At 60.0% G+C, this 22720-nt stretch overlaps 2 protein-coding genes across 2 annotated transcripts; both read right to left on the reverse strand.

The window, feature by feature from the left end:
- Window positions 1-2248: 2248 nt before the first annotated feature.
- On the reverse strand, window positions 2249-10711 carry CASTOR1 (cytosolic arginine sensor for mTORC1 subunit 1). Its single transcript, XM_031948896.1, has 4 exons — window positions 10360-10711; window positions 9470-9540; window positions 3141-3334; window positions 2249-2672 (listed from the first exon to the last, which is right to left on the reverse strand). Exons 1-4 carry the CDS (start codon window positions 10470-10472, stop codon window positions 2418-2420), a joined length of 633 nt encoding a protein of 210 aa, XP_031804756.1. The 5' UTR covers window positions 10473-10711; the 3' UTR covers window positions 2249-2417.
- A 2665-nt stretch (window positions 10712-13376) lies between these two features.
- LOC100934415 (probable inactive serine/threonine-protein kinase DDB_G0278909) lies at window positions 13377-21046 on the reverse strand. Its single transcript, XM_031948898.1, has 8 exons — window positions 20276-21046; window positions 19475-19662; window positions 18488-18544; window positions 18123-18182; window positions 17470-17703; window positions 16952-17079; window positions 16217-16385; window positions 13377-15647 (listed from the first exon to the last, which is right to left on the reverse strand). Exons 2-8 carry the CDS (start codon window positions 19649-19651, stop codon window positions 14610-14612), a joined length of 1863 nt encoding a protein of 620 aa, XP_031804758.1. The 5' UTR covers window positions 19652-19662; window positions 20276-21046; the 3' UTR covers window positions 13377-14609.
- Between the last annotated feature and the right edge of the window lie 1674 nt (window positions 21047-22720).

Genomic DNA, 22720 nt, shown 5'->3' on the forward strand with positions numbered 1-22720 from the left:
CCCCCCGGGGCCCTGCAACGGGGGGGGCCGGGCCCGGCCGGGGCTCTGCAAGTCCTTCCCTTCTCCGCGCCCATTTCTGTCCTCTCGACCAAAGGCCCCGAGAGACAGCGAAGGCCTCAAGGGTCACCCGGCTCCCTGTGGGATGTGCAGGCCCTAGAGGGGCCCGGGATCGAGGGGCAGCCGGGGCCCGGGACGGCCGGGCTTTGGGAGGGCCCCCCCTGGCGGGTAAAAAACTGAGGAGGAAGGATGTCTCGGGGCCAGGGGCCAGGATCCCCACGATCCCACACTCATCTGGGACGAGGGGACGGAGGGAAAAGGAAGGCAGGCGGGGTCAGACCGAGGCAGACAGGAAGCCTCCCGGGCTCATTGTTGGGGGAGCACGGAACCGAACCAGAGTTGCTGGGATGTCCAGGCAGTGAGGCCTGGGGAGTCTCAACCGTTCCTGCTCTGTAGAATGGGTGGACTATTTCTCTGATGCTCACCACTCCTAATCTTCAGATAGACTTTCTGAATGAAAGCTCCCAGAGGGCAGGGGCTGATGCATTTTAATGAGCTAAGCATCACCTAGGTGGCGCTTCATAAATGCTTAAACATCACTTAGGTGGCGCTTCATAAATGCTCAAACATCACTTAGGTAGTGCTTCATAAATATTCAAACATCACCCAGGTGGCGCTTCATAAATGCTCAAGCATGGTGTGAATGGCGCTTCACAAATGCTTGCTGAATTAACTCTCGATTTAAAATCTTCTACATCCTTGCTGAGTGACCGTGGGCCGGTCACTTTCCTCCTCTGAAAAATGAGGCATCTGGCCCCAATGACCTTAAATTTCCTAACACCCCCAGCCCCCTCCGCATCTCACCCCCGTTCCCCACTTCCTGTCCCCGCCCCTCCTGTGTTTACTTGGTTCCATCGCTGCCTCTTCCAACCAGACCCAGTCACCGCACCCCCCTCCCCGCCCTGTCTAGAGACCCTTTTGGGCCCCGGCTATTCTAGTACTTCTGTCTGTGGGGTAAAAGGCGCCGCGCCTGGGGCAGGCCACCCCAGGAGGCATTGGTCGAACCCGGCCCCAGGACAAAACCTGGGTTACCTGGCCGCTAGTCACGGGTCCCCTCCCCAAAAAGGCCAGGCCCTGGACCCAACCCTTGGGCGCAAACCATCTCCCGCCTCCCCTCTCCCTGGCCTCCCCTCCTCTCCCCTCCCCCCTCCCCTCCCGGCCCCTCAGGCCCAGGGCTCCCCATCGACCATTCTCCAGAGTTCCCCCGGGGGTGGTAAAGGTCGGGGAAACCTGGGCGGGAGGGGGGGCCTCCACTCCGGCCCTCCTCCAAGGCCCGGGGGTCTCCCCCTGTCCCCGGTAACAATTACGACTCCCCTCACCTCCCACCCCGGTCCAGGGCCAGGGCCCGCTGCCCTCTGCCACCATGGCCTCCGGGGCCCCAAGGGCCCCTTTCTTGTTCTCATCCACAGTAATTTGCCTTGTCCGGGAAAGGCAAAAGGGATTGGCCCCGGGTCATCAAACCCCTCCCCCCGGGGAAGGAGAGGGACTCACTCCCCCTCCTCTGAGGGCCCCAAAACTCCCTCCCTCGGGTGGGAAAACCCCTCCCCTCTTAAAAAACCCTGGCCTAAAAAACTTTCACTCCCATTCTGTTCTAACCCCCTCCCCCTTACCCCTTTCTAAATTACCCATTTCCCACAAAACTCTCCCCTTTCCCGGGGCCCCATTTCCCCATCTGTAAATGGGTGGGGCCTCAACCCGGTCCCTTCACCTCCCTCTCGGGACCCTTTCTCCCCTTCCCCATTTCTCCTGGGAAGGCCCCCCCCTACCTGGGGAGTGAAGAGCGCCATAGGGTGGTGGCATGGGGGTGTGGGTCCAGCGTCAGGACCAAACCTTTCTTTGGATGGGGTCACGGGGGAGGGGCCTGCCTCGGGGGAGGAGGACGTTTAAATGGGCCCCCCTGGGGGGAGACCCCCGCCTGGTGCCAGGAGGCGCGTCCCAAGGCGGTCCCTGGAAAGCGCCAGCCTTCCCCCCCCCACCCGAACTCCCCCAGGGGTCCCTATCCCCTGCTTAATAAAGGTGGTTAACGGGCAGCTAGGGGGCGCTGTAGTGGATAGCGCACCAGCCCTGAGGTCAGGAGGACCCGAGTTCAAATCCGTCCTCAGACACTTAACACCTCCTGGCTGTGTGAGCCTGGGCGAGTCACCCCCAACTGCCTCAGCAAAAAATAAGTGAATCATTAATAATTAATATAAACATGAGGACGACTATGGTACATCACAATCTCATAGACATGACCATTATTAGCAGCATGACTTAAAGGCCTCCCCTTCCCGAGGTGGGGACCACGGGTGCAGAGCCCGGCATACACTGTTCGACGAGCTGGGATTCGGGCACTTTTGTTGACCCTCCTCCCTTCTTTGTTACAAGGGCTGAACCCCCAAAAAGTCCCAAAGGCTGCCTGGGGGAGGGGAGGAGTGGAACCCTCTGGGAGCCACTGAAGGAGGCGGGTGGAGCCCTGGGAAGGAAGAGCGCGGCCCCTCACCCAGTTTGGCTTTGTGGAAGCCGTTGCTGGCGTCGTCGCTGGCCACGGGCACCGGCTCTCCGTCCACCTCCCGGTAGATGGCGAACTCCTGGGCCAGAGTGTGGATCACCACGGGCAGGTCCTGCTCCCGTACCTGCGGCGCAGGGGAGACCGAGGGGCGTCATCAGGCCCCGCCTCCCTATAGCGGCCGGACACACACACGGAGACCCCCGGCATGGCGCTCCGTCCTCCCACGCAGACATTCTCCCTCACGCCCAGCCGCCTCGGCTCGTTCCCACGGGGGGTGCAAGAAGTGACCCTGCACTCACTGTCTCTGTCTCTGTCTGTCTCCCCCCTTCTCCCCTTCCTTCCCCTGCCACCCATGGCCCCTGCTGGTCTTGGCCAGGAGGATCCTGGGAAAAGGCCACGGATAGACCCAGTGCTGCAGGTGCCTCGGCCTCACTCCTCTTCTCCTCCCACCCCTGCCCCCACAGCTGGGCCGGATCAGGCCGTGGAAGCCCCCCCCCCTGCCATTAGGGTTGCAGGGAGAGCCACCCCCAGCCTCCTATAGCCCCAAGGAGCGAGGCCGGCCTCCACCCCCACCCCTCCCTGCTGCTCTCACCAGGATGAAGTCCGTCTGGTACGTGGACAGCATGAGGACAGAGACGTGGTGCTCGGCCAGCGGGGCGATGACCGACCTGGCGATCTTGGTGACGCCCACGGCCTGAAAGTTGGTGGCCGAGCTGCTGTTGGACAGGACGTTGAGCACCAGCCATGTGGCCTCAGCCACCTGCAAGAACTCCGACGGGGGCAGCTCTGGGAAAGGGAGGGTGGGGGAGTGAAGGTTGGGGGCCTCCTTTTCCTTGTACTCCTCTCTTCTTCCTCCTCCCCTCCTCCCCTCCCTCCTCCTTCTCCTTTTCTTCCTCCCAGACAGCAAGGTCACCTCCTAAGGGGAGAATCCCCGCAGGGGGCCCGGGCAGACCTTGGTTCTAGGCCCAGCCCTGCTGCTGCTCCGGAGGATCTTAGCCACATCACTTCCCTCCACCACCTAAATTCGCGCCCCCAGCTCCTCCAGGGCCACAATGATCCCCCTCGGGACCGAATGGTGCCGTGGGAGGTGCAGAGCCTGACACGGGCACGCGAGCCACTGGGATCCCACACCGGACAGCAGGAGCGCCCCGACCCGTGGCCCGGGATTCACACTTGGTTCCTGAGAGCCAGAGCCGGACCCCGGGAGCCAGAGCCGGGCCCTGGGGGCCAATTGTGTCATTTTACAGGAGAAGACCTCGGTCTCAAGCAGATTTAATCTGCTGTCACACAGAGACTGTCACAGAGCCAGATGGCAGCCCAGCACCTCTGGCTGCCAAGCAGGTGGGTTTTCCCCGGCACCATCTGGGCAGGATTTCTGGCCCGGTGCCAGTCGGACGGGACGGCCTCTGACGGCCTTTCCAGCCCGGGGATTGCGAGCCGGGCAGTCCTGGGCCGAGTCCCCGCTACAGGGTATAAACTGAGGCTGAAGCTGGTCAAGGACCAAGTGCTTGTTGGGGCCCAGAGAGCCCCCTCCCCCTCTCCAATCCCAGGTCTCCCGGCACCAGGGAGGGGCGGCCTTCTGGGCAATGGGAGGCCCTGGGAGCGGCGTTCCCAGGCCCTGGGGCCAGGGCTCCCGGGGTGGCCAGGACGGACAGGAGGAGGTTGGAAACTTGTTAGTGAGGGGCTGCCAGTGACCACAAGGGGATGGCAGCGAGCAAGAGCAAGAGTGCTGCCCCAAACTGTGCGGGCACCTAGCCTGACCCTCCTGGGGGGAGCCCAGGGGGCTGGCTCTGCGTCCAGAGGGCGGCTGGACTTCACGTGGGCTGAGCCACGGACTTCTGGGCAAAAGCGGGCAAAGGGCCTCCTCCATAAATGGGTGACCCAGGATGCCCCGGGGCAGGAGGGATGGCCCAGGGAAATGGGACCTCCAGACTACCTGGAGGCTCTCCCCTGGCTCTGCTCCAACCCCGCCAGAAAGAAGGCTCCTCAACCCAGAAAGGCCCCTGGATTGTTCTGGGAGGCGAGCGCGGACAGGGAGCTCATTACCTCTTGAGGCAGCCCACCCTACCTGGGGACCACTGTGAATGGGAGGAGTCTTCTCATCTTCAGCTAAATCTGCCTCTGCAAATCCTCCTCCCAAACTGGGGGACTGGGTGACGCCAGTTGCCCTTGGGCCTGGGAACTGGACGGACTGGAAAGGATGGGCTGGGATGGCCGTCCCAAGCCTGGGGAGGCCGGGAGAAGGGCAGAGGAGGTGGGGGAAGGGCCCGAGCTCTCCCCCAGAGGGGCCGGGCAAGCATCAAAGCTGCCTTTGTTGGCACCGAGGCTGCCCAGGCTGGCTTCCTTCCTCCCGGCCTGAATGGGCAGGCCCTGACCTCTCCATGACCCTAGCCCACACACCCCGCCTCTCCCCAGCATCCCAGGCAGGGCAGGAGGGGAGGCCCGTGGCCCATCCACACCTGGGACCACCCCCGGAGCCAAGCCCAGGCAGCCGGAGCTCAGGGCAAAGAGCCAGAAGCTCTGTGTTCAGATCCTGCCCTGACACTGGAGTTGCTAGTTCTGTGGTCTCAGGAAAGGCCCTTCCTCCCCCTGGACCTCTGTCTGTCAAATGAGGGGCTTAGAGTGGATGACCACCCAAGTGCCTTCTAGGGCCACTAGGTGGCGCTGCATTGGATAGCGTCTCTGATCTGGAATCAGGAAGACCCGAGTTCAAATGTTAACTCAGGCACGTCTGATCCTGGGGAGTCATTCCACCCTGTTTGCCTCAGTTTCCTCATCTATAAAATGAGCTGAAGAGGAAATGGCCAACCCCTCCAAAATCTTTACCAAGTAAACCTCAAACAGGGTCGTGACGAGCGACGGAAAAATGACTTAAGCGACAAAAAAAGGGCCCTTTTGAGTTCGGGAAGAGCCGCCGATCTGTGCCTCTGGGCCTCGGCCAGGTCTGGGCAGCTGGATTTGAACAGAAGCCCCCAGCTTGGATGCTCCGCCTCCCTAGTCCTCGGGCAGTCGCTGAGGTGGCCAGTGGCTGGCCAAAAGCATTGAAGGGCACTGCTAAGGGGGGTGGTAAAAAAAGTAAAAGGTCACCCTCCCCCCCAGGCCAAAGTCCACCCGGACCCAGGTCAGGAGTCATCCCCCTCCCCAGGCCAGAGAGCAGGAGCTGGGCAAGTCCAAGTCCTTTAGACAGAGATAAGGAAACGGAGGCCCAAGGAGGTCATTATGGATAACACAATAATAGGCGGCGTTTATATAGAACCTGTGGTTTGCAAAACACTTTCTACGTTAGGCTCTTTGATCCCGGGTCACAAAGGCAATCAGCAGAATGAGATTTGAACCCAGGACTTAGAGCTCGAGGTCTCTTCAGGACGCCCAGTCCAAGCTCCTCCTTTTACGGGGAAAGGAAGCGAGGCCTGGCAAAGTGGGCTCCCCAGGCCGAGCAACAGGTTGGGCCGGATCCAAGGTGGCAAATATACCACCCACCACGCTGCAACCTTTATTCGGAATTACTTCACCATCTAAACGTTCAAAACTGGACTAGGTTGTGGCTTTCTAATCCAATCTGTGGCTCACAGGGAGCTTGCCGCATGGCTTGGGAACATGTTTGAGTAGGTCACCTGGGGGGACCCCCCCAAATGACACCCCGTCCTCAGCCTCGCTGATGCTGTGAGGGCCTTACACCCTCCGGGCCCCACAGCCAGGTAATGGAGGCAGGATTCACAACCAGGTTGCCTCCCAAGTAGTGGCTGTACAACCTGGAGATTCCCTGGCTCTGGCCTTGGGAGAGGGGAGAAAGGGAGGGAAGGTGGCGTTTCTGGGGAAGACAGAAACGGGAACTGATTTACGGCTCCCCCAGACGGGACCCAGGGTTCCTTACTCCCCTCCTCATTTACAACATCCTCCCTGGGTGAGCTGATATTCTCCCCCTTCGCTTACTCCTTCACTCCATCCCATTCACTTACCAATGAATCCCTTATTAAACACTGAGGCAAAGAAAGGCAAAAAGAGCTCCTGCCCTCAGGGAGCTCCCGTCCTAGGAGAGGAGACCACTGGGAGAGAATCAAGTAGACACACCAAACCCTTTCATCATCAGCTCCCTTAAAGGGAGGAAGGTGAGGGGAACCTAGCCTGCTGTTTCAGGCCCAGGCCCATCTTCCCAGCTCACAAAAGCAGCTCTGGAGCCTTTCTAGATGAATATGGCCAACTGGTAACTGAGATGAGGAGGAAAGATGGGGCAGGAGCCTGTGGTCAGGGCAGGGGGGGGGGGGGGGGGGGAGGACTGATGAATTCTCCCTTTACCCCTTTCCCTCAATGGGCTCTGAACCAGACTACGCCAGTAATTGCTGAGCAGGGCCCCAGGGATCCCAGGAGGCTGGAAGACAGCTCACAAGAATGGCAGAAAGGAATAGACCAAACATTTAGACCCTCCCCTAGCAAGGCAAACATCAGACTTAGAAAAAGTCAGCTGTAATCATTCTTACGGTAATTGTCAAGAGCATCGATGTCCATGACTGGGTAAAGCCAACATAGTAAAAAGGGCAACAGTATCAGAGCGTCAATGCCCATGACCAGGTAAAGCCAAGGGAGGAAAAAGCACAACAGTATCAGAGCGTCAATGTCCATGACCAGGTGTAGGAAAGGGGCAACAGTATCAGAGCGTCAATGTCCATGACCAGGTGTAGGAAAGGGGCAACAGTATCAGAGCGTCAATGTCCATGACCAGGTGTAGGAAAGGGGTAACAGTATCAGAGCATCAATGTCCATGACCAGGTAAAGCCAACAGAGGAAAAAGCACAACAGTATCAGAGCGTCAATATCCATGACCAGGTGTAGGAAAAGGGCAACAGTATCAGAGCGTCAATGTCCATGACCAGGTAAAGCCAAGGAAGGAAAAAGCACAACAGTATCAGAGCATCAATGTCCATGACCAGGTGTAGGAAAGGGGCAACAGTATCAGAGCGTCAATGTCCATGACCAGGTGAAGCCAACAGAGGAAAAAGCACAACAGTATCAGAGCGTCAATGTCCATGACCAGGTGTAGGAAAGGGGCAACAGTATAAGAGCGTCAATGTTCATGACCAGGTAAAGCCAACAGAGGAAAAAGCACAACAGTATCAGAGCGTCAATGTCCATGACCAGGTGTAGGAAAAGGGCAACAGTATCAGAGCATCAATGTCCATGACCAGGTGTAGGAAAAGAGTAACAGTATCAGAGCGTCAATGTCCATGACCAGGTGTAGGAAAGGGGCAACAGTATCAGAGCGTCAATGTCCATGACCAGGTAAAGCCAACAGAGGAAAAAGCACAACAGTATCAGAGCGTCAATGTCCATGACCAGGTGTAGGAAAGGGGCAACAGTATCAGAGCATCAATGTCCATGACCAGGTGTAGGAAAAGAGTAACAGTATCAGAGCGTCAATGTCCATGACCAGGTAAAGCCAACACAGAAAAAAGAGCAACAGCATCAAAGAGCGTCAATGTCCATGACCAGGCTGAGCCAAAGTAGGAAAAAGGGCAACAGCAAGAGCGTCAATGTTCATGACCAGGTAAAGCCAACAGAGGAAAAAGCACAACAGTATCAGAGCGTCAATGTCCATGACCAGGTGTAGGAAAAGGGCAACAGTATCAGAGCGTCAATGTCCATGACCAGGTAAAGCCAACGTAGGGAAAAGGGCAACAGTATCAAAGCTGACTTACACTACCAATCGAAGTACCAACAGAGGCAATATATTCTCATGGCTGTTAATCCCACCTTTTGAAATAATTATTAATGAGTATTAAATGTGTAGTAAATGAAATTTCAAGATAAAAAGTTAGGAAGAGCTGGATTCAAATCCAACATCAGTCACTAGCTGTCTCTCCCCGCCCCCCCCCCCCCATAAAAGCCAACCTTAAAGAGCTATATGAATGTCAATTATGATCGCTATTGTTATGTACTACACTCTTCCTCCCCTCCCCCCCGGAGAACCTAAGTTCCTTAGAGGGCGCATATTCCCGGCCAGTGCCTGGGACCCCGAGTCAGGACACCCGGGGCCTGCTCCCAGCTGAGTCCTCTGCAAAGAAGGTGAGCTCCGCAGAAGCTCAGAATCCCCAGGCACCAGGCCCCGAATCTGAGGCCACAACAGGAAATAGAAAGGGGACTGAAGGCAGGCACTCCCAGCTCCGGGACCCGGCTCACCGACACCCGTGAAACCCACATCTGGGTCCAGGCTTGGAAGAGCTTCTACCTCACTTGCCTCAATCACCTCTGACTCCCATCTACTCCCCCCTCCCCCCCAGCTCCTAAGCCCTGGGCTGATTCCCGATTTTGGGAAATCCCACTGTCCCTTAGGGGGAGGCAGTTCTTCTGCTCCCTCTGCAAGGTGGAGGGGCAGCTGGGAGCCCTCGGAGGATGGGGATCAGAAACCAGCAGTCCTCAGAGATCTCCCATCCCAAAGTGGTCCCTTCCCTGCCCCCCCCCCCACTCCCAGGAGGAGGGGCACAGGATGTAGAGTGCCGGGGGCAGCTCTTCTAGTCCAAAGTGCTTTGAATTCCTTAAAGCTACCTAAAAACATGTGCTATTAGTATTTTACCCAAAAGGAAACCACAATCTTGGAAAAGGAAGTGACTTGGCCAATATCACACAGTCACAGTGAGCAGCAGAACTGGGGTCCGGAGCTGAAGGAGCCTCTGCAGGGCCGCCCCAGAAGGTCCTCAGCAGGACTCCCCCCCCCCTCCAGCCTCTGCTGGGAGGGTCAGTCCCTGTCCAGGGTGTTTCCACTGTAGGCTGGGCAGCTGGGGATCATTTCACTGCCTCCATCCTTCTCAACCCGCCCCAGGCCCTCCCCACCTGTCAAGCATACTGATGAGGGTGTCTGCCTGGGCATCCCTGGGGGGGGGGAGGGGGATTGAGGAGAGTAGGGGAGGAGGTAGCAGAAGCCCATACCTTTATATCCTTCCTCATCCAGCATCAGGGTGTAATCTTCTGGGGTTTCTGTCAGGCTGAAAAACTTGCACCTGAGGAGAGGGGACCCCTCCATGAGCCAAGGCCTCATCCCCCGATCCCAAAGTCCAGGAGGGGAGGGATGGGGGGAAATGAGCCAGACCCAAGGAGAGCCAGTGGACTTTGCTCAGGCTGCAGTCAAGCAGAACAAATGAGGTCTCCCGGACACTGGCCCGTGGGCAGGGAGGAGGAGGAAGGGGAAGATGGATACAGGTGATACTGAGCATTCCCAGAATCCCAATCTTGGGGAAGCAGTCACCCAGCCCAGTCCCTTTCCTACTAGCTCGGAGGAAGGAACCACCTCCCAAGCCATTCTCCCGGAGCTGGCTCGGGTGACCCCTGCTGGTCCCGGCCCTCTGACCCACTGACCCACACAGCGCTGGGGCCGGGAGGTCCCCCGGGGGTTAGAAGAGCTCATTTTACAGAAGAGGCAACTGAGGTTCGGGGAGGGGGAGTCGGGTTCCGAAGCAGCCCGGCTGGCCCCTGAGCTCGGGCTTCGCACAGTGCCCGGGTCTGCTAGAAAGTCGAAGGCGGTAACGTTCGCCACCTCCCCCGTTAACATAGCGAGTCTCGGAACGGGGCAAGTCCGAGCAGGCAGGGGGGGAGGGGAGTGCGAGGCCCCGTTCGCTTTCTGGGCGTCTCTGGGCAAGTCGTTACACTCTCTCGGAATCTCAGTGGCCCCTTCTGTAAAGTGGGGATGATAAGGGCCCGCGGAGCTGGGGGCTGGCGGGCGGAGGGAACGCGCTTATCTGCCCCCCGGAGCCCCGGCTGGGGCGAGCAGGGCGGGGCCCGGGGGCGGGCAGCCCCCACCCCGCCACCGGCCTTCGCCTTACCGGCTCCGCTGCCGCAGGAAGAGCAGCTTGACAAGCGGGTGCGTGTAGAGCCAGAGTCCCGGGCGCGCGATGCTCAGCACCCGCACCCGGTGCTCCAGGATGTGCAGCTCCATGGGCGCGCCGAGCTCGGGAGGCCCGCGGGCAGGGAGGCGGCCGCTCCGAGGAGGAGGAGCGAGGGGCCGCCGAGGCGGCGGCGGCCGCTGCTGCTGCTGCCGGGCCCCACAGCCGCCCAGCCAGCGCCAGGCCCCGGAGCCTCCTCCTCCTCCTCCGGCGGCGGCGGCGGCGGCGGCGACGGCGGCGGCTGCGGGAGCTCCCGGCCCGCCCCCTCGGAGCGCCCTGGCCCACGCCCCGCCCCCTGAAACTCCCCGGCACTCGCCCCGCCCCCTCAGAACCCTCGGGGCCAGCCAATCCGAGAGCCAAGCTCTCCGGGCCACGCCCCCACTGGCTGGCCCATCTGGAATGGAGGGGGGGAGGTTTAGGGGGAGGAGGCGGGCCCCACGCGTGCACCGGGAGCCCGGGTTCCAGCCACGCACAGCGACGTCCGGGAGCCCGGGGAGGCCAGGCGGGTGGCCGCAGGGGCCCCGCGAGGGTCGCTCTGGCGCGTGGCGCGGCCACACCCAGGCCCGGGGGGGCTTCCCGCGCTGGGCCCCGTGCGCGCCCCCGGCTCCGCTCGCCCAAGTGACTGGCCCCGAAGCGCCGCCTGCCTACAGGCCCCCCGGGCCCACCCCTCTGCGCTCGGGGCAGGGGAGCGCGGCGAAACGTGGGCCAGCAGCCCCGCCCTCCCCCGCCCGCCTGGGAGACTTGTCTCCCAGAAGCAGAGGCCACGGGCCCAGCCCCTAACTCCATTTTAGCCGGGGAAACTGAGGCCCAGAGCGGAAGTAGGGTCCGAGAGCGGAAAAGGACTCCAATGTCCAATGTCGCGCCCCCTGGGAAGGCTTTCCCAGCTTCCCAGAGTCCAGTTCGCAGCTGATTCTGGGAGGGCAGCATCACGGGAAAAGCACAAGGAGGCAACTAGCGGGGTTACCTTGGGGAAGACCGCGACATGCGCAACGGAGGGGAAGATGGGCCGGGCTTTCGGGTCCAAGGGTCCTCCCACTCCCCGGTTCCAAGAGGGGCCGGGATGCCAGCGTTTCCCATTGGCCCCAGGCTAGGGGAAGGGTAGAGATTTCTGGCTCTTTTTACACGCAGGGACACCGAGGCCAAGCTCCTCCCCCTCCTCCTCCAGCCAAGGATCCGTCCTCCAGATCCCGAACCTGGAGCCTGCCCAGATGTGATCAAAGCGGCCCAGAGATCTGATCCCTGCATTCGGCCTTGAGTGTTCAAAACCTGTCTCTCCTCCAGCCTCCCGGGCCTCGCCCCCTTCCCAACCCCCAGCTCGGCAGAGGGCCTTGACTTTGGACAAAATAAGCCCTTCCTCTCCTGCTCGCTTACATCCCGGCCCTGTCCTTCACCCTACCCCGGCCCTCCTCTCTGGGGCTCAGGGCTTTCCATTCCCCCCATCTTTTCCTCCTAAGGTACCTCTAATGGGGCCCTCTCCAGGGTCCTCCCTCCCTGCCCCCATCAAATTCTGCTCAGCTCCTTCACCTTCTGAGCCTCCACTTGACTCAGCCACTCCCTCGGGCTCCCAGGCTGCCATGTCTCCTTCCCTCCACAGCCAAACTCCTAAAACTCGCTCCATGGCTCCACTTCCTCCGCTCGCACTGGCTGATCGGCTCCTTGGGAACAATCTGCTTTCTCCAGGATCGGCCCAAGTGAAACTGCTCCTTCCAAATGCACCCGGATCCCGTAGCCACAGTAACATCCCCGCCCGTCCCCACCCCACCTGGGCCCAGCCTGGCCCCTGCTCCCCCGGAGGTTTCCTCAGATCCAGAGTCCATCTCATTCCACAGAGAAGTGAAGCGGCAGGCCCGGAAAGAGCCCGAGAGAAGCCCCGGCCTCTGACCCGATCCCTGCCGCTCTTTCCAGGGAAATACAGTAACTCACAGCTCCCGTATATGTTATATGATCATGTTTGAGAGATCACTGTGTAAGATCCCCACTACCAAGTTGGCGCAGAGCACGGGGTTGTCTCAAAGAATCTCATATTTATTATCTCATCTTTCCCCCTCTTACCCAATTGCTACTCATCCAATTCAGTCTGTGGACCAAGTTTCCCAGGCTCTAAGTCACCCATGAATCTGGCCCATCTCCCGGCCCTGGATGGAGCCATTGTGCCCTCCATCCCTCAAACTCGCCCCTCTTCTCTTCACCCAAATGGACACCAGTTCAAGTCTACGTGAAGTTCGGGGTATAGAAAGCCACCAGAGGCATTGGTCCTTATGTGCCAAATGGGCCCACCTGCCAAGGTGGCTGTGCCCAGGGACCCAGACTTCCTCCGCAAGAACGGGGAGATGAGAAAATTTCCTTCCAACAGCCATGAGAGTGGTCGGAGATGAAGTGGAGTGCACCTGGAGGTTGGGCAGACAATGGAGCTACCGAGGTCATCCACTGTGTCGTCCTGGCTTTGAAACCACTGGCTCTCAGTGACTCCAGGACCGAGGCTGAACAAGCAGAACCAGGAATGATCTGTCAACTAGGAAAGACTTGGTTCTTCTCTGCGGTTCGGTGACCCAAGGCCATCCTGATAAGCTTTGGATGGAAACCGCCATCCGCATTCGAACTACGGACACTGAATATAAATCAACACATGTTAGGTTCACTTTGGGGTTTTTCTTTCCCCTGTTCTTATTTTCCTTTCCCGATATATTCATGAAGAACTGTGGATTTTTAAAATGTGTCTGTATAACAGAAAAAAAACCACAAATTAAAAAAAAAAAGGAACTCAGGCTGCAGATGTGACTCTTCCTCACTTAGCTCCAGTTCCCGTGGGGAGTCATCGCCCTGTAATCTCGTTGGTCCTCTTCATAAAGTCGATCTTAACACAAGGTTTTGCAAAGACGAATGTTGGAAACTATACTCGTATTTTGAAAATAAAGTTTAAAAAAAGAAAAAGAAAAAGATCATTTTGGAGCCGATCTTTTTGTGATGGCAAGGGAGTGGAAATTGAGTCAATGCCCATCAGCTGGGGAATGGCTGAATACATTATGGTATATGGCAAATGGTACATATGTTACAGTATAAAAATGGATTATTGAGGGCGGCTGATGGCAGAAAAGCCCGGAAAGATTTACACGAACTGATGCTGAGGAAAGTGAGCAGAAACCAAGAGAACATCGTAAATAGTAACAAGATCATGTGATGATCAGCAGTGATGGACTAGGTCTCTGCTGCTCCCCCTAATTCACCCCCCCTTTCCCCTTTTTGCATTCTCTACCCAAATCCTGTCTTCCAGCCAAACTGACCTGCTCGGCACGTGTCCCTCAATTGGACGCTTGCTGCAGTCTCTGCACGGGCTCTATCCTTCCCGCTTAGAACTTACTTCCCATTCACTCCCCGCTTTTCTTCAAGACTTGCCCTAGGTACCATCTCCTATAGGAGATATTTCCTGATCCCAATTATCTATTGATCTGAGTAGCTGCTATTACTCCAACAACTTCCACAGCTCCCCATTACCTCAATCTGGATCTAACCACCTTTCTGACCCCAAAGTGGTTTTATTGTTGGTCCAGACATACACCCCACCCCCACCCCCCATCCAGGTCCACCTACCAGTCTTTGCACAGGCTGTCTCTCCTACCTAGAAAACCCTTTACTTCACATGCCGTGTTCTCCCAGAAGTCTCTAGTCTCACAACTTGTGCTTTCTTCCTTCCCTGCCAAATCCAACCACCCTCTTAGCAATTTTCTTCAGGGTGTCCCCAAAATCTTAAAAAGTCGTAATAGCTTAAAACTGCACTAAGACTTTTGGGAGCACCGTCTTTTATCTGTCCATTTCTCCGCTGCAATCTCCAGTGAACCAGCAGCCCAGGGAGCAGAACAGAAAAAGGGACTGATGAACTCTTGATTGACGGAACATTTTAACTCCACTCTCCCCAGCAGAATATAAGCCCAGTGCAGGCAGAGGCTTTTGTTTTTGTTGCTGTTTCCCCAACATTCGGCACAAATGAAGGGAAGGATGGGCCATGGGGGTAACAATGTCCAAGATGTCCAGCCCCGTTCTCATACCCAGACCCAGACTTGGGGTCATTGTGGATGGGAGCAATTATGGTTCACTCCCAAGACCGCTTTCTATTCCCACTCCCCACCCTCACCCCCAAGGATTAGTCATCTAATTGAATTTAGAAATGGAAGAGAGTAGCTGGACTTCTCCCGCTAGTTGCCAGGCTCCCTCCATTGAGTCCAGAAGGCTCCTCCGCCAGGCTCCCACTTTTCCCAGGGGTTGTCGAGGCTGGGGGTCGTCCGTTGGTCCCAGCCGCTCACCACAGGACATTCTGCCAGCCTGGGCACGGGTGGATGCATAGGTTTTGCCAGGATGAGCTGCTGAATGGGCTGCTGGATAGACTGGGCCATGGGCCACTGTACACACTGGGGTACGGGCCGTTGCATGGTCTGGGACATGGGTTGCAGCCCGGACTGCTGGATAGGCTGGTGCAGGGGCTGCTGGATGGACTCCATTAGGGGCTGGTGCAGGGGCTGCTGGATGGACTCCATCATGGGCTGCTGGATGGGCTGCAGGATGAGCTGCTGAATGGGCTGATGCATGGGCTGCTGGAGAGACTGGATCATGGACTGCTGCATGAACTGCTGGATGGGCTGATGGATGGGCTGGTTGATGGGCCCCAGCATGGGCTGCCACATATGCTGATTTATGGGCTCTGGTATGAGCTGGTGCACAAACTGCCCCATGCCCTCTGGCCTGGATGGCTGCCTGGATTCTGATATGGGCTGTTGGGAGGGCTCCAACATGAACTGCTGGGAGGACTCCAACATGGGCTGCTGGGAGGGCTCCAGCACGAACTGCTGGGACGGCTCCGGCATGGGCTGCAGGACGAGCTCCGGCATGGGCAGGTGGGTGAGCTCTGGCATGGGCTGCTGGGTGAGCTCCGGCATGGGCTGCTGGGAGGGCTCCAACATAGGCTGGTGGGCAGGCTCCGGCACGGGCTGCTGGACGGGCTCCATTATGGGCTGCTGGGCAGGCTCCGGCACGGGCTGCTGGACGGGCTCCATTATGGGCTGCTGGACGGCCTCCACGGTGGGCTTCGCCATGACCTGTAGAGTGGGTTCTCGGATGATCTGTCGCTTCGGTTGCTGCCCCACGGATTTTGGTGCAGCATGTGCCACCGTCCCGGCGGGCCCTTTATCCCCATGGGTAGCCCCTGCACTGTCCCCCACGGTGTCTGCTGCAACCACCTGGGGGCACACGGAGGAGAGAAGGTCACCGAGGGGAGGGGATCATGGTAACCCAACAGCCACTGGCCAGCAGTCCACAGGGGAGAATCATTCGGGAACCCAGGCATCCTAAGCTCCAGTCCAATGCCCCTCCTGCTAACCCTCCCTGTTTGTCTGAGCTTCAGAAAATGCTGCAAAGTAAAGGAAGGAGAAGGGCCTAGGGCAGGGAGCCCCTCCTCATACCTGAACTGGGGCTGACCAAAGGGAGCTGGGTCAAGCCAAGGCATGAGATGATGAGAACCCAGGCCGGGCTGCTGCCCCCCGTCCACAAGGGGCATCTGGGCGGCCTGAGCCTCAACTTACCTCCTCCTGGTCCCAGATCCTCAAGTCCTAATGCTCTGGGTGGGAGTCACTTTGGGGGGCCCCAGAGTTGGGGGTCAGGATCGGGAGAAGGAAGGGCTAAGGGCAGGCTAAAGAACCAGCGGTCAAGGAGAGGAAGTGGGCCCTCGGCACAGCAGGACCCGGGAGACCCGGCCAAGAGGCGGCCTGCAGCGTAGACTGCGCCGAGGAGCCCGGAACCCAGCACTCACGTCAAAATAGGAGGGGACGTCCTGGGGGGCCCTGGGCTTGCGGCCATAAAGTAACTGGAAGGGACTTTTCCTCTTGTTCTTAGTCACGGCCGTCCTCAGGGAGAAAAGGGCCCTGTCCAACACCTGGTCCCACTTCTCAAGCTCCCCCTTCACCAGGTTCCACAGGGCCCTGAAAGCAACCAGGGGTTCTTTTAGGTAGGGCCACGGAACGGACCCTCACCCCCGCCACGTCCTCAATTTTTTAAATCATCCCATGTCAGGATACCTTCAGCTCAGTAATATTCCCCTCCCCTCCCCCAGTTTTACAGATCAAGAAACTGAGGCCTCCGAGGGGTGTTCTAGGCTTCTAGTCCCGGCCAGTGGAGGGCAGGATTAGGATTTCAACTGCAGCCTTCTGGTCCCCGGGCGGGGGAATGAGGAAGGGCATGTAGCTGACAGTGGCTCCCATAACCGGCCCCTGCTGGTCCCCGTGAGTGCCATCCCACCCCTCGGGCGCCACACCCCGAAGCCCGGGGCAGGGTTTGTCAAGCTCAGCCCCGGCCATGATGTCGCCACTCATTTTCCCAGATTTTCCCCTTTTCTCCACCCCAGCCCCTCTAACCACGAGAGGGCCCGGGTTCCAGTTGGGTTCCACCACTTGGGATTGGGCCCCCCCCCCCCCCGCCCCAGAGCTGATAAGGACCCTATTCTCTGTGGGCAGCAGGTCCGGTGAGACCAGAGCCGGCCAGTCCTCACCTCCTGACAGAGCTGGCGGTCAGGGACAAGATGCTATTGATCTTCGGCTGGAACGCCGACACGATGATGTCCAGCTTGCCAAGGGGCACCCCCAGGCCCTGGAGCTGGCGATGGAGACTCCGGTTCACCTGCAGGGGACACGGGCCGCTGAAGAGGAGCCTCGAGGACCGTGGAAGGGGGGATGGTGGGTCGCGGGGGAGGGTGTGGGGAGCCCTGGAGACTGGAGGGCTTTCTGGGGCAGGAAGGGAAACGATCTGAGGCTGACCCAAGGGGCTGCCAGGGGCACTGCGGGGAACCCTGTGGGTTTCAGAAGGCAAGGACAGAAGGGGGGAGGCAGGAGGAGCTCTGTCTTAGCCCTTCTCCCTCAGCCTGGCCCCCTTCCCTCAGCCTGGCCCTCCTGTTCTGGAGCAGGGAGGGGGCAGTACTCCAACTCTAGAAGGGGGTGGGGATCCTGTTCTAGATTGCAAGGGGGAGGGCACAGCCTGTTCTGGGTGGGAGGGGGCAGGTGGCTGGCTCACCTGGCTCACAAACGGAACTCGCAGCGTGGTGACCAGGAGCTGGGGACGCCCGAACCGGAGGAGGAAAGGGATCAGGGCGCTGGCCACTTCCACGGGGTTTTGTTCCTTTAACGGCGAGGCTTCGACCCAGCGGGAGTAAGCGTCCACGGACAAAAGGATGAAGCGGAAGCCGTTGGCAGTCTCCATCAGGGGCCCCACCAGGCCCAGGCCCACCTGCTCAAAAGCCTGAGTGACCTGAGGGGAAGAGGTCGGGAGGCCGGTTTAAAGGGCCCCTCCCAGAGGGCTTGAAAGTCCCAGCCCGGGCTGGGGAGCGAGGAGGGCACGGGCCGACAGTGGCTCCCATCCACCTTCCCCAGGCCCGAGCTCTCCAAAGCCCTCCTTGGAAATGGTAGGAGGCGGGTCCGGGCTCACGCGGCACGAGGGCAGGGCCCAGTGTCGGCCACCGGCTCACCGAGCACCAGCCCTGGAACTGAAACGACCCGAATCCAAATGCAGACTCGGACACTTCTGTGCCATGTTTCTTAACTAAATGGGGATGGTGATGGGCCCCCTCCCAGAGTTGCTGAAGAGCTCGGAGGAGGCGGTATCTGTTGCATGCCTGGCCCCGGCCGGTCGGTCCTGCTCACCTCTCCTCCCCCTCCCCACCTACTCACCGCTTCCACTTGGAGCACGGGCAACGGGTCCCTAGTGCGCTGGCTCTTGCTGCTGGCCCCCTGGGGAGAAGAGGAGCCTCCATTGCCCATCCATCCCAGACCCAGGGCAGGATCCCGGGGGCAAGACACCCAGCTCCCGTCTCAGGGTCTGGGCCAACCCGCCCCCTCTCCTTTGGTGAATGGGCAAAGGGCCTGGCCAAGGGCCCACAGTGGAGACCGTCCAGCTCAGATTCTGTCCCTGAGACCAAGGTTCTCTCTTTCTTTTGGGGGAGTCTGGGATCGACCAGTTGGAAGCCCACTGTGGCAGGGGGGCTGCCTTGCCCTCATTCCCATGGCCCCTCCCACCAGCTCCTTGGAACCCTTACCTGGATGGGCAGAGATTTCTCTGCACCCGTCTTCTGGCGGCAGCTACACTGCTTGACCTGTGGTGAGAGTGGGGGAGACCGTGGGGGTTGCCACACTGGGACCACCTGGGAGTCCCAAGCAGCCGGGACCCGCTGGGAGGCCGTAGCAGGCAGAAAGAAGGGGAAGAGCCTCCAAGGGAACGCCCTAAGTCCCCTGAGCCGGGCCCAAGGAGGAAGCCCCTCATCCCCACCATGTATGGAGGGATGGAGAAGCTCCCTCCCTAGACCCCGGTGACACCGAGTTTGGCCAAGTCTCTTCTCCTGAACCTCAGTTTTGCCCTTCTGTAAAAAATTGTTTGCATGAACCCCAAGAAGTCAAAAAAGACCCCATTTATACCAGAACACCAGGGCTGCCCTTGGGATCCCTGGAAACCAAGGTAGGCGCCTGTGGTCTGGGGACTGGCTGAGCAAATCACAAAAGGTAACAAGAAGAATCTTGGGCAGACTCATGTGAAGGGAGGAAAGAGAAGCTGTATTTGCAATGACTATAATGGAAGGGAGTAAGCATTTATTAAGTGCCTACTGTGTGCTGGACATTGTGGTAATAAACCCTTTTAACAAATACGATCTTGTTCAATTTTGGCAGCCGTGGGAAACGAGGGAGTAGCAGAACAGGGAGCGACGGCCGAGGGATAATGACGACCGAGGAATAACGACGACCGAGTACGGGCCCAGCAGAGAGGAGGATCCCGCCTGGATTTTGTTCCTGTCCCCAGCTCAAGGGAAAGCTCCCTGGCCAAGAGGCTCTCTAGGCAGAGATGAGCGCCCCGAGAAGCAGAAAGCCAGAGAATGAGTGAGACTTAATGCCCCCCATTTTACAGATGAGTAAACTGAGGCCCAGGTAGATGAAGATCTACAGGAAGACAAGCTGGAGGGCGCGCAGGCCATCAGGGTCTCTCCTTTCTGGGAGCCGCCCCCTGCCCCGCCCCGCCCCCATCCTCGACTGACCCACTTGGTGACATCTCGGTCAAGGCTGGGCCAGTAGTAGCTGAAGGAGACCTTCTTCCTGGTTTCCTGCAGGGAGCAATGCAGGCCCGAGGAGGTGACGTGCGCCTGCTTCACCAGCTCCAGGCGGTCCTTCCGGTCCAGCACCACCAGGGACTTCTTGCCCAGACGCACGAACATCAGATTGTGGTCTGCGGACAAGACTCTTGGTTACTGAAGGAGCCCTGATCCCCGTCCAGGAGGCTGATCGGGCCCTCATCCCCTGGGGGGAACCTCCCCCAAAGGGTGACCCGGACCCTCCCTGGGGGGAAACCTCCCCCAAAGGGTGACCCGGACCCTCCCTGGGGAAAACCCTCCCCTAAAGGGTGACCCGGACCCTCCCTGGGGAAAACCCTCCCCCAAAGGGTGACCCGGACCCTCCCCGGGGAGAACCCTCCCCCAAAGGGTGACCCGGACCCTCCCCGGGGGGAAACCTCCCCCAAAGGGTGACCCGGACCCTCCCTGGGGGGAACCTCCCCCAAAGGGTGACCCGGACCCTCCCTGGGAAAAACCCTCCCCCAAAGGGTGACCCGGACCCTCCCTGGGGAGAACCCTCCCCCAAAGGGTGACCCGGACCCTCCCCTGGGGAAAACCCTCCCCCAAAGGGTGACCCGGACCCTCCCCGGGGAAGGAGAGCCCAGTGGGGGGGGGCAGCCAGGGTGACCCCCCCCCATCCATCCAAAGGGGAGCCTAATGGCTCCACCCGGGATGTGCTGGGAAGAATCCTGGACAAGAGAAGGGCACAAACATGTTTGTAACATATACCTTAACCCGTACAACATGTACTGGACTAGCTGCTGTCCAGGGGAGGGGAAAACTAGGAGCACGAGGCTCTGCAGGGGTCAGTAGGAAAATTATCCGTCCGCGTTCTGGAAGTTAGGCTTTAATAAAGGAGAAGGCCAGCAAGCCGGCTTTGGGACCGGCGGGTCAGAGTTCGAACCCAGCCCCGTCCGACGTCACTCTGGACAAGGCCGTTAGCGGGGCTCGGCTGCTTTCCTTACGGGCAGCCCTGCCAACTCCCACGAAAAGTCCCTTCTCCCTCTGAGCCTCCGGGTCCTTCAGGGAGTCCTGCAGCTCCTGCCACTGCAGCCCTCAGGTCGGCGGGAGAGGGGTCCCAGGAATCGCGCAAAATGGTCAGACTGGCAAGTGTTTCTGATAAAGCGGTTCTCCAATTCCTTCTCCGGCCCATTTTACAGAGGAGAACACTGAGGCAACCGGGTGCGGCGACCTGCCCGGGCTCACAGAGCCGGCTTCCGGTTCCCAACGCAGGGCTGCGCGCGGCCTGGCGCCCCCTAGCTGCCGTCAGTCGGGAGGGGGAGTTCCAGCCTCTGCCGTTATGTTAGCCCTGGACGTGCGGCTTCACCTCCCCCCTCTGTAGCCAAGGGATGTAGGCGGAGGCTTCGCTCAATCTGGCGCTGCACTATTTACTCAGGTGAATAAATTACTAACTAGATGTCATTTATTAACGCGTGATATTGACTTAGCTTCATTCATAAGCACCCGAGGAGCAATCCAGCGGTAGACCAGAAAGCCGGACTGCCGAGCGCGGGGAGGGGGCGCAGTCTGCAACTGAAGGGATTCTGCAGGGGGAAAGACTCCCAAGAGGAGAAAGTGGGGCGGGGGGAGGGGCCAGAGTTTGGGAAGGTGGGGGAGGGGGAAGGGCCGGACCAGGGGCAGGTTCCTCTGCAGCTTTTGGATCACAGAAGCGGAGCAACCGAAGGGGAGGAAGGCAGAGGGGCTTCTGGGGGATCTCGCCTCCCACCGAGCCTATCCACCCCAGGGAGCCGGATGCAAGTCCTGCCTCCTCCCGCACTGTGGCCTTCACCAAGCCCCTTCACCCCCTGGCTGAGCCTCAGTTTCCCGACGGGGAAATGCTGGGCCTCCACTCCGCAGGCCTGCGAGGCTCCCGTGAGGGGCCCAAGAGCATGGCTCATTCTTAGCCCTGCTCCAGACCAGAGGGAGGCGGGAGGAGGGGCCTGGCCCTGCCACAGGCCTCCCCCCGTCACCGGCTCAAGCCCCGAGGCCCCCCCTCTCTCGGCCGGGGCCCAAGGGCGGTGGGGGGTTTCTCCCGAGGCCCCATTCTCAGCCGGGGAGGGGGCGCAGTCTGCAACTGAAGGGATTCTGCAGGGGGAAAGACTCCCAAGAGGAGAAAGTGGGGCGGGGGGAGGGGCCAGAGTTTGGGAAGGTGGGGGAGGGGGAAGGGCCGGACCAGGGGCAGGTTCCTCTGCAGCTTTTGGATCACAGAAGCGGAGCAACCGAAGGGGAGGAAGGCAGAGGGGCTTCTGGGGGATCTCGCCTCCCACCGAGCCTATCCCAAAGCCCCGCCCACGGCGGCCCGACGCAAAGCCAGCTTTAAAGGGCAGGGCTGCGGGCGTCCGTTTCTGCGTGAGCCTGTGCCTGTGTCTCACACGCTCCCTCTCTCTCTCTCTCTCGCCCCCCCCCCCCCCCCCCCCCCCCCCCCCCCCAGGATCACACGGCAGCTGCCTCGTCTCCCCCGCGCGATCGCAGAACCGAGGGTGGGAGAAGCCCCGCAGGCATCGGGGGAGCCCCAACCTTCTCGTGCTGGGCCGGGAGGTTTGGGGGGGCTGGGGACCCCCCAGAAAATGGGGGCAGCCGCGGGAACACTCCCAAACGGCCCCCGGCCCCCGGCCCCCTGCCCCCGGGCCCTGCTCGGCCCCGCGCCCGCCGCGGCCATCCCCGGGGGGAGGGGCCCACTAAGCTCTTCAGGAGAGTCCGGGAGCAGGCTCTGGGAGCGAGCGGGGGAAGGGCGCCGGGAAGCGCGGGGATCCCCTCCCCCGCAGGCACCGAGTTCAGGGAGGGGGCGGGGCGGGCGCGCCAAGGAGAGCGCTGAGGTCATTTCCAGCCGCCGGAGCGCGGCGGGGGGCGGGGCGCGCGAGCTCCGGGCCTCTCACTTCCGGAGATTGGGGCTGCAAACGAGGCTGGGACGCGCGCTCCGCCGCCCCCCTCCCCCCCACAATATTAGCCCGCGGAGTCGCCTCCGCCATCCTCCGGGAAGGGGGGCGGGGAGACGCTTCCAGCCTGGTCCAGAAGCCTTCCTTCCCTCCGCCCCAGCCCCCTCCCCCCGCTTCCTCCACGCTCACTCCTAAGGCCCAAGTCAGAGCGTCCCCCTCGCTCCAGAACCTGCCGTGGCTCCCACCGTGCTTAGGGTAAAAGAGCCCGCTGGGCCTCGCGCAGCCGTCACCAGCTGCC

Source organism: Sarcophilus harrisii, chromosome 1, assembly GCF_902635505.1.
Source record: "Sarcophilus harrisii chromosome 1, mSarHar1.11, whole genome shotgun sequence".
Classification (NCBI taxonomy): domain Eukaryota; kingdom Metazoa; phylum Chordata; class Mammalia; order Dasyuromorphia; family Dasyuridae; genus Sarcophilus; species Sarcophilus harrisii.

Excerpts from the sequence above, each read along its gene's own strand:
- CASTOR1 (XM_031948896.1), bottom strand. The coding sequence starts at position 10,472 with ATGGAGCTGCACATCCTGGAGCACCGGGTGCGGGTGCTGAGCATCGCG. Across the intron at positions 9,541-10,359 it reads TTCCTGCGGCAGCGGAGCCG|GTGCAAGTTTTTCAGCCTGA; the intron begins GTAAGGCGAAGG and ends CCCTCTCCTCAG. Across the intron at positions 3,335-9,469 it reads GGATGAGGAAGGATATAAAG|AGCTGCCCCCGTCGGAGTTC; the intron begins GTATGGGCTTCT and ends TCCCTTTCCCAG.
- LOC100934415 (XM_031948898.1), bottom strand. The coding sequence starts at position 19,651 with ATGTTCGTGCGTCTGGGCAAGAAGTCCCTGGTGGTGCTGGACCGGAAG. Across the intron at positions 18,183-18,487 it reads AGAAATCTCTGCCCATCCAG|GGGGCCAGCAGCAAGAGCCA; the intron begins GTAAGGGTTCCA and ends TCTTCTCCCCAG. Across the intron at positions 17,080-17,469 it reads GAGTTCCGTTTGTGAGCCAG|GTGAACCGGAGTCTCCATCG; the intron begins GTGAGCCAGCCA and ends TGTCCCCTGCAG.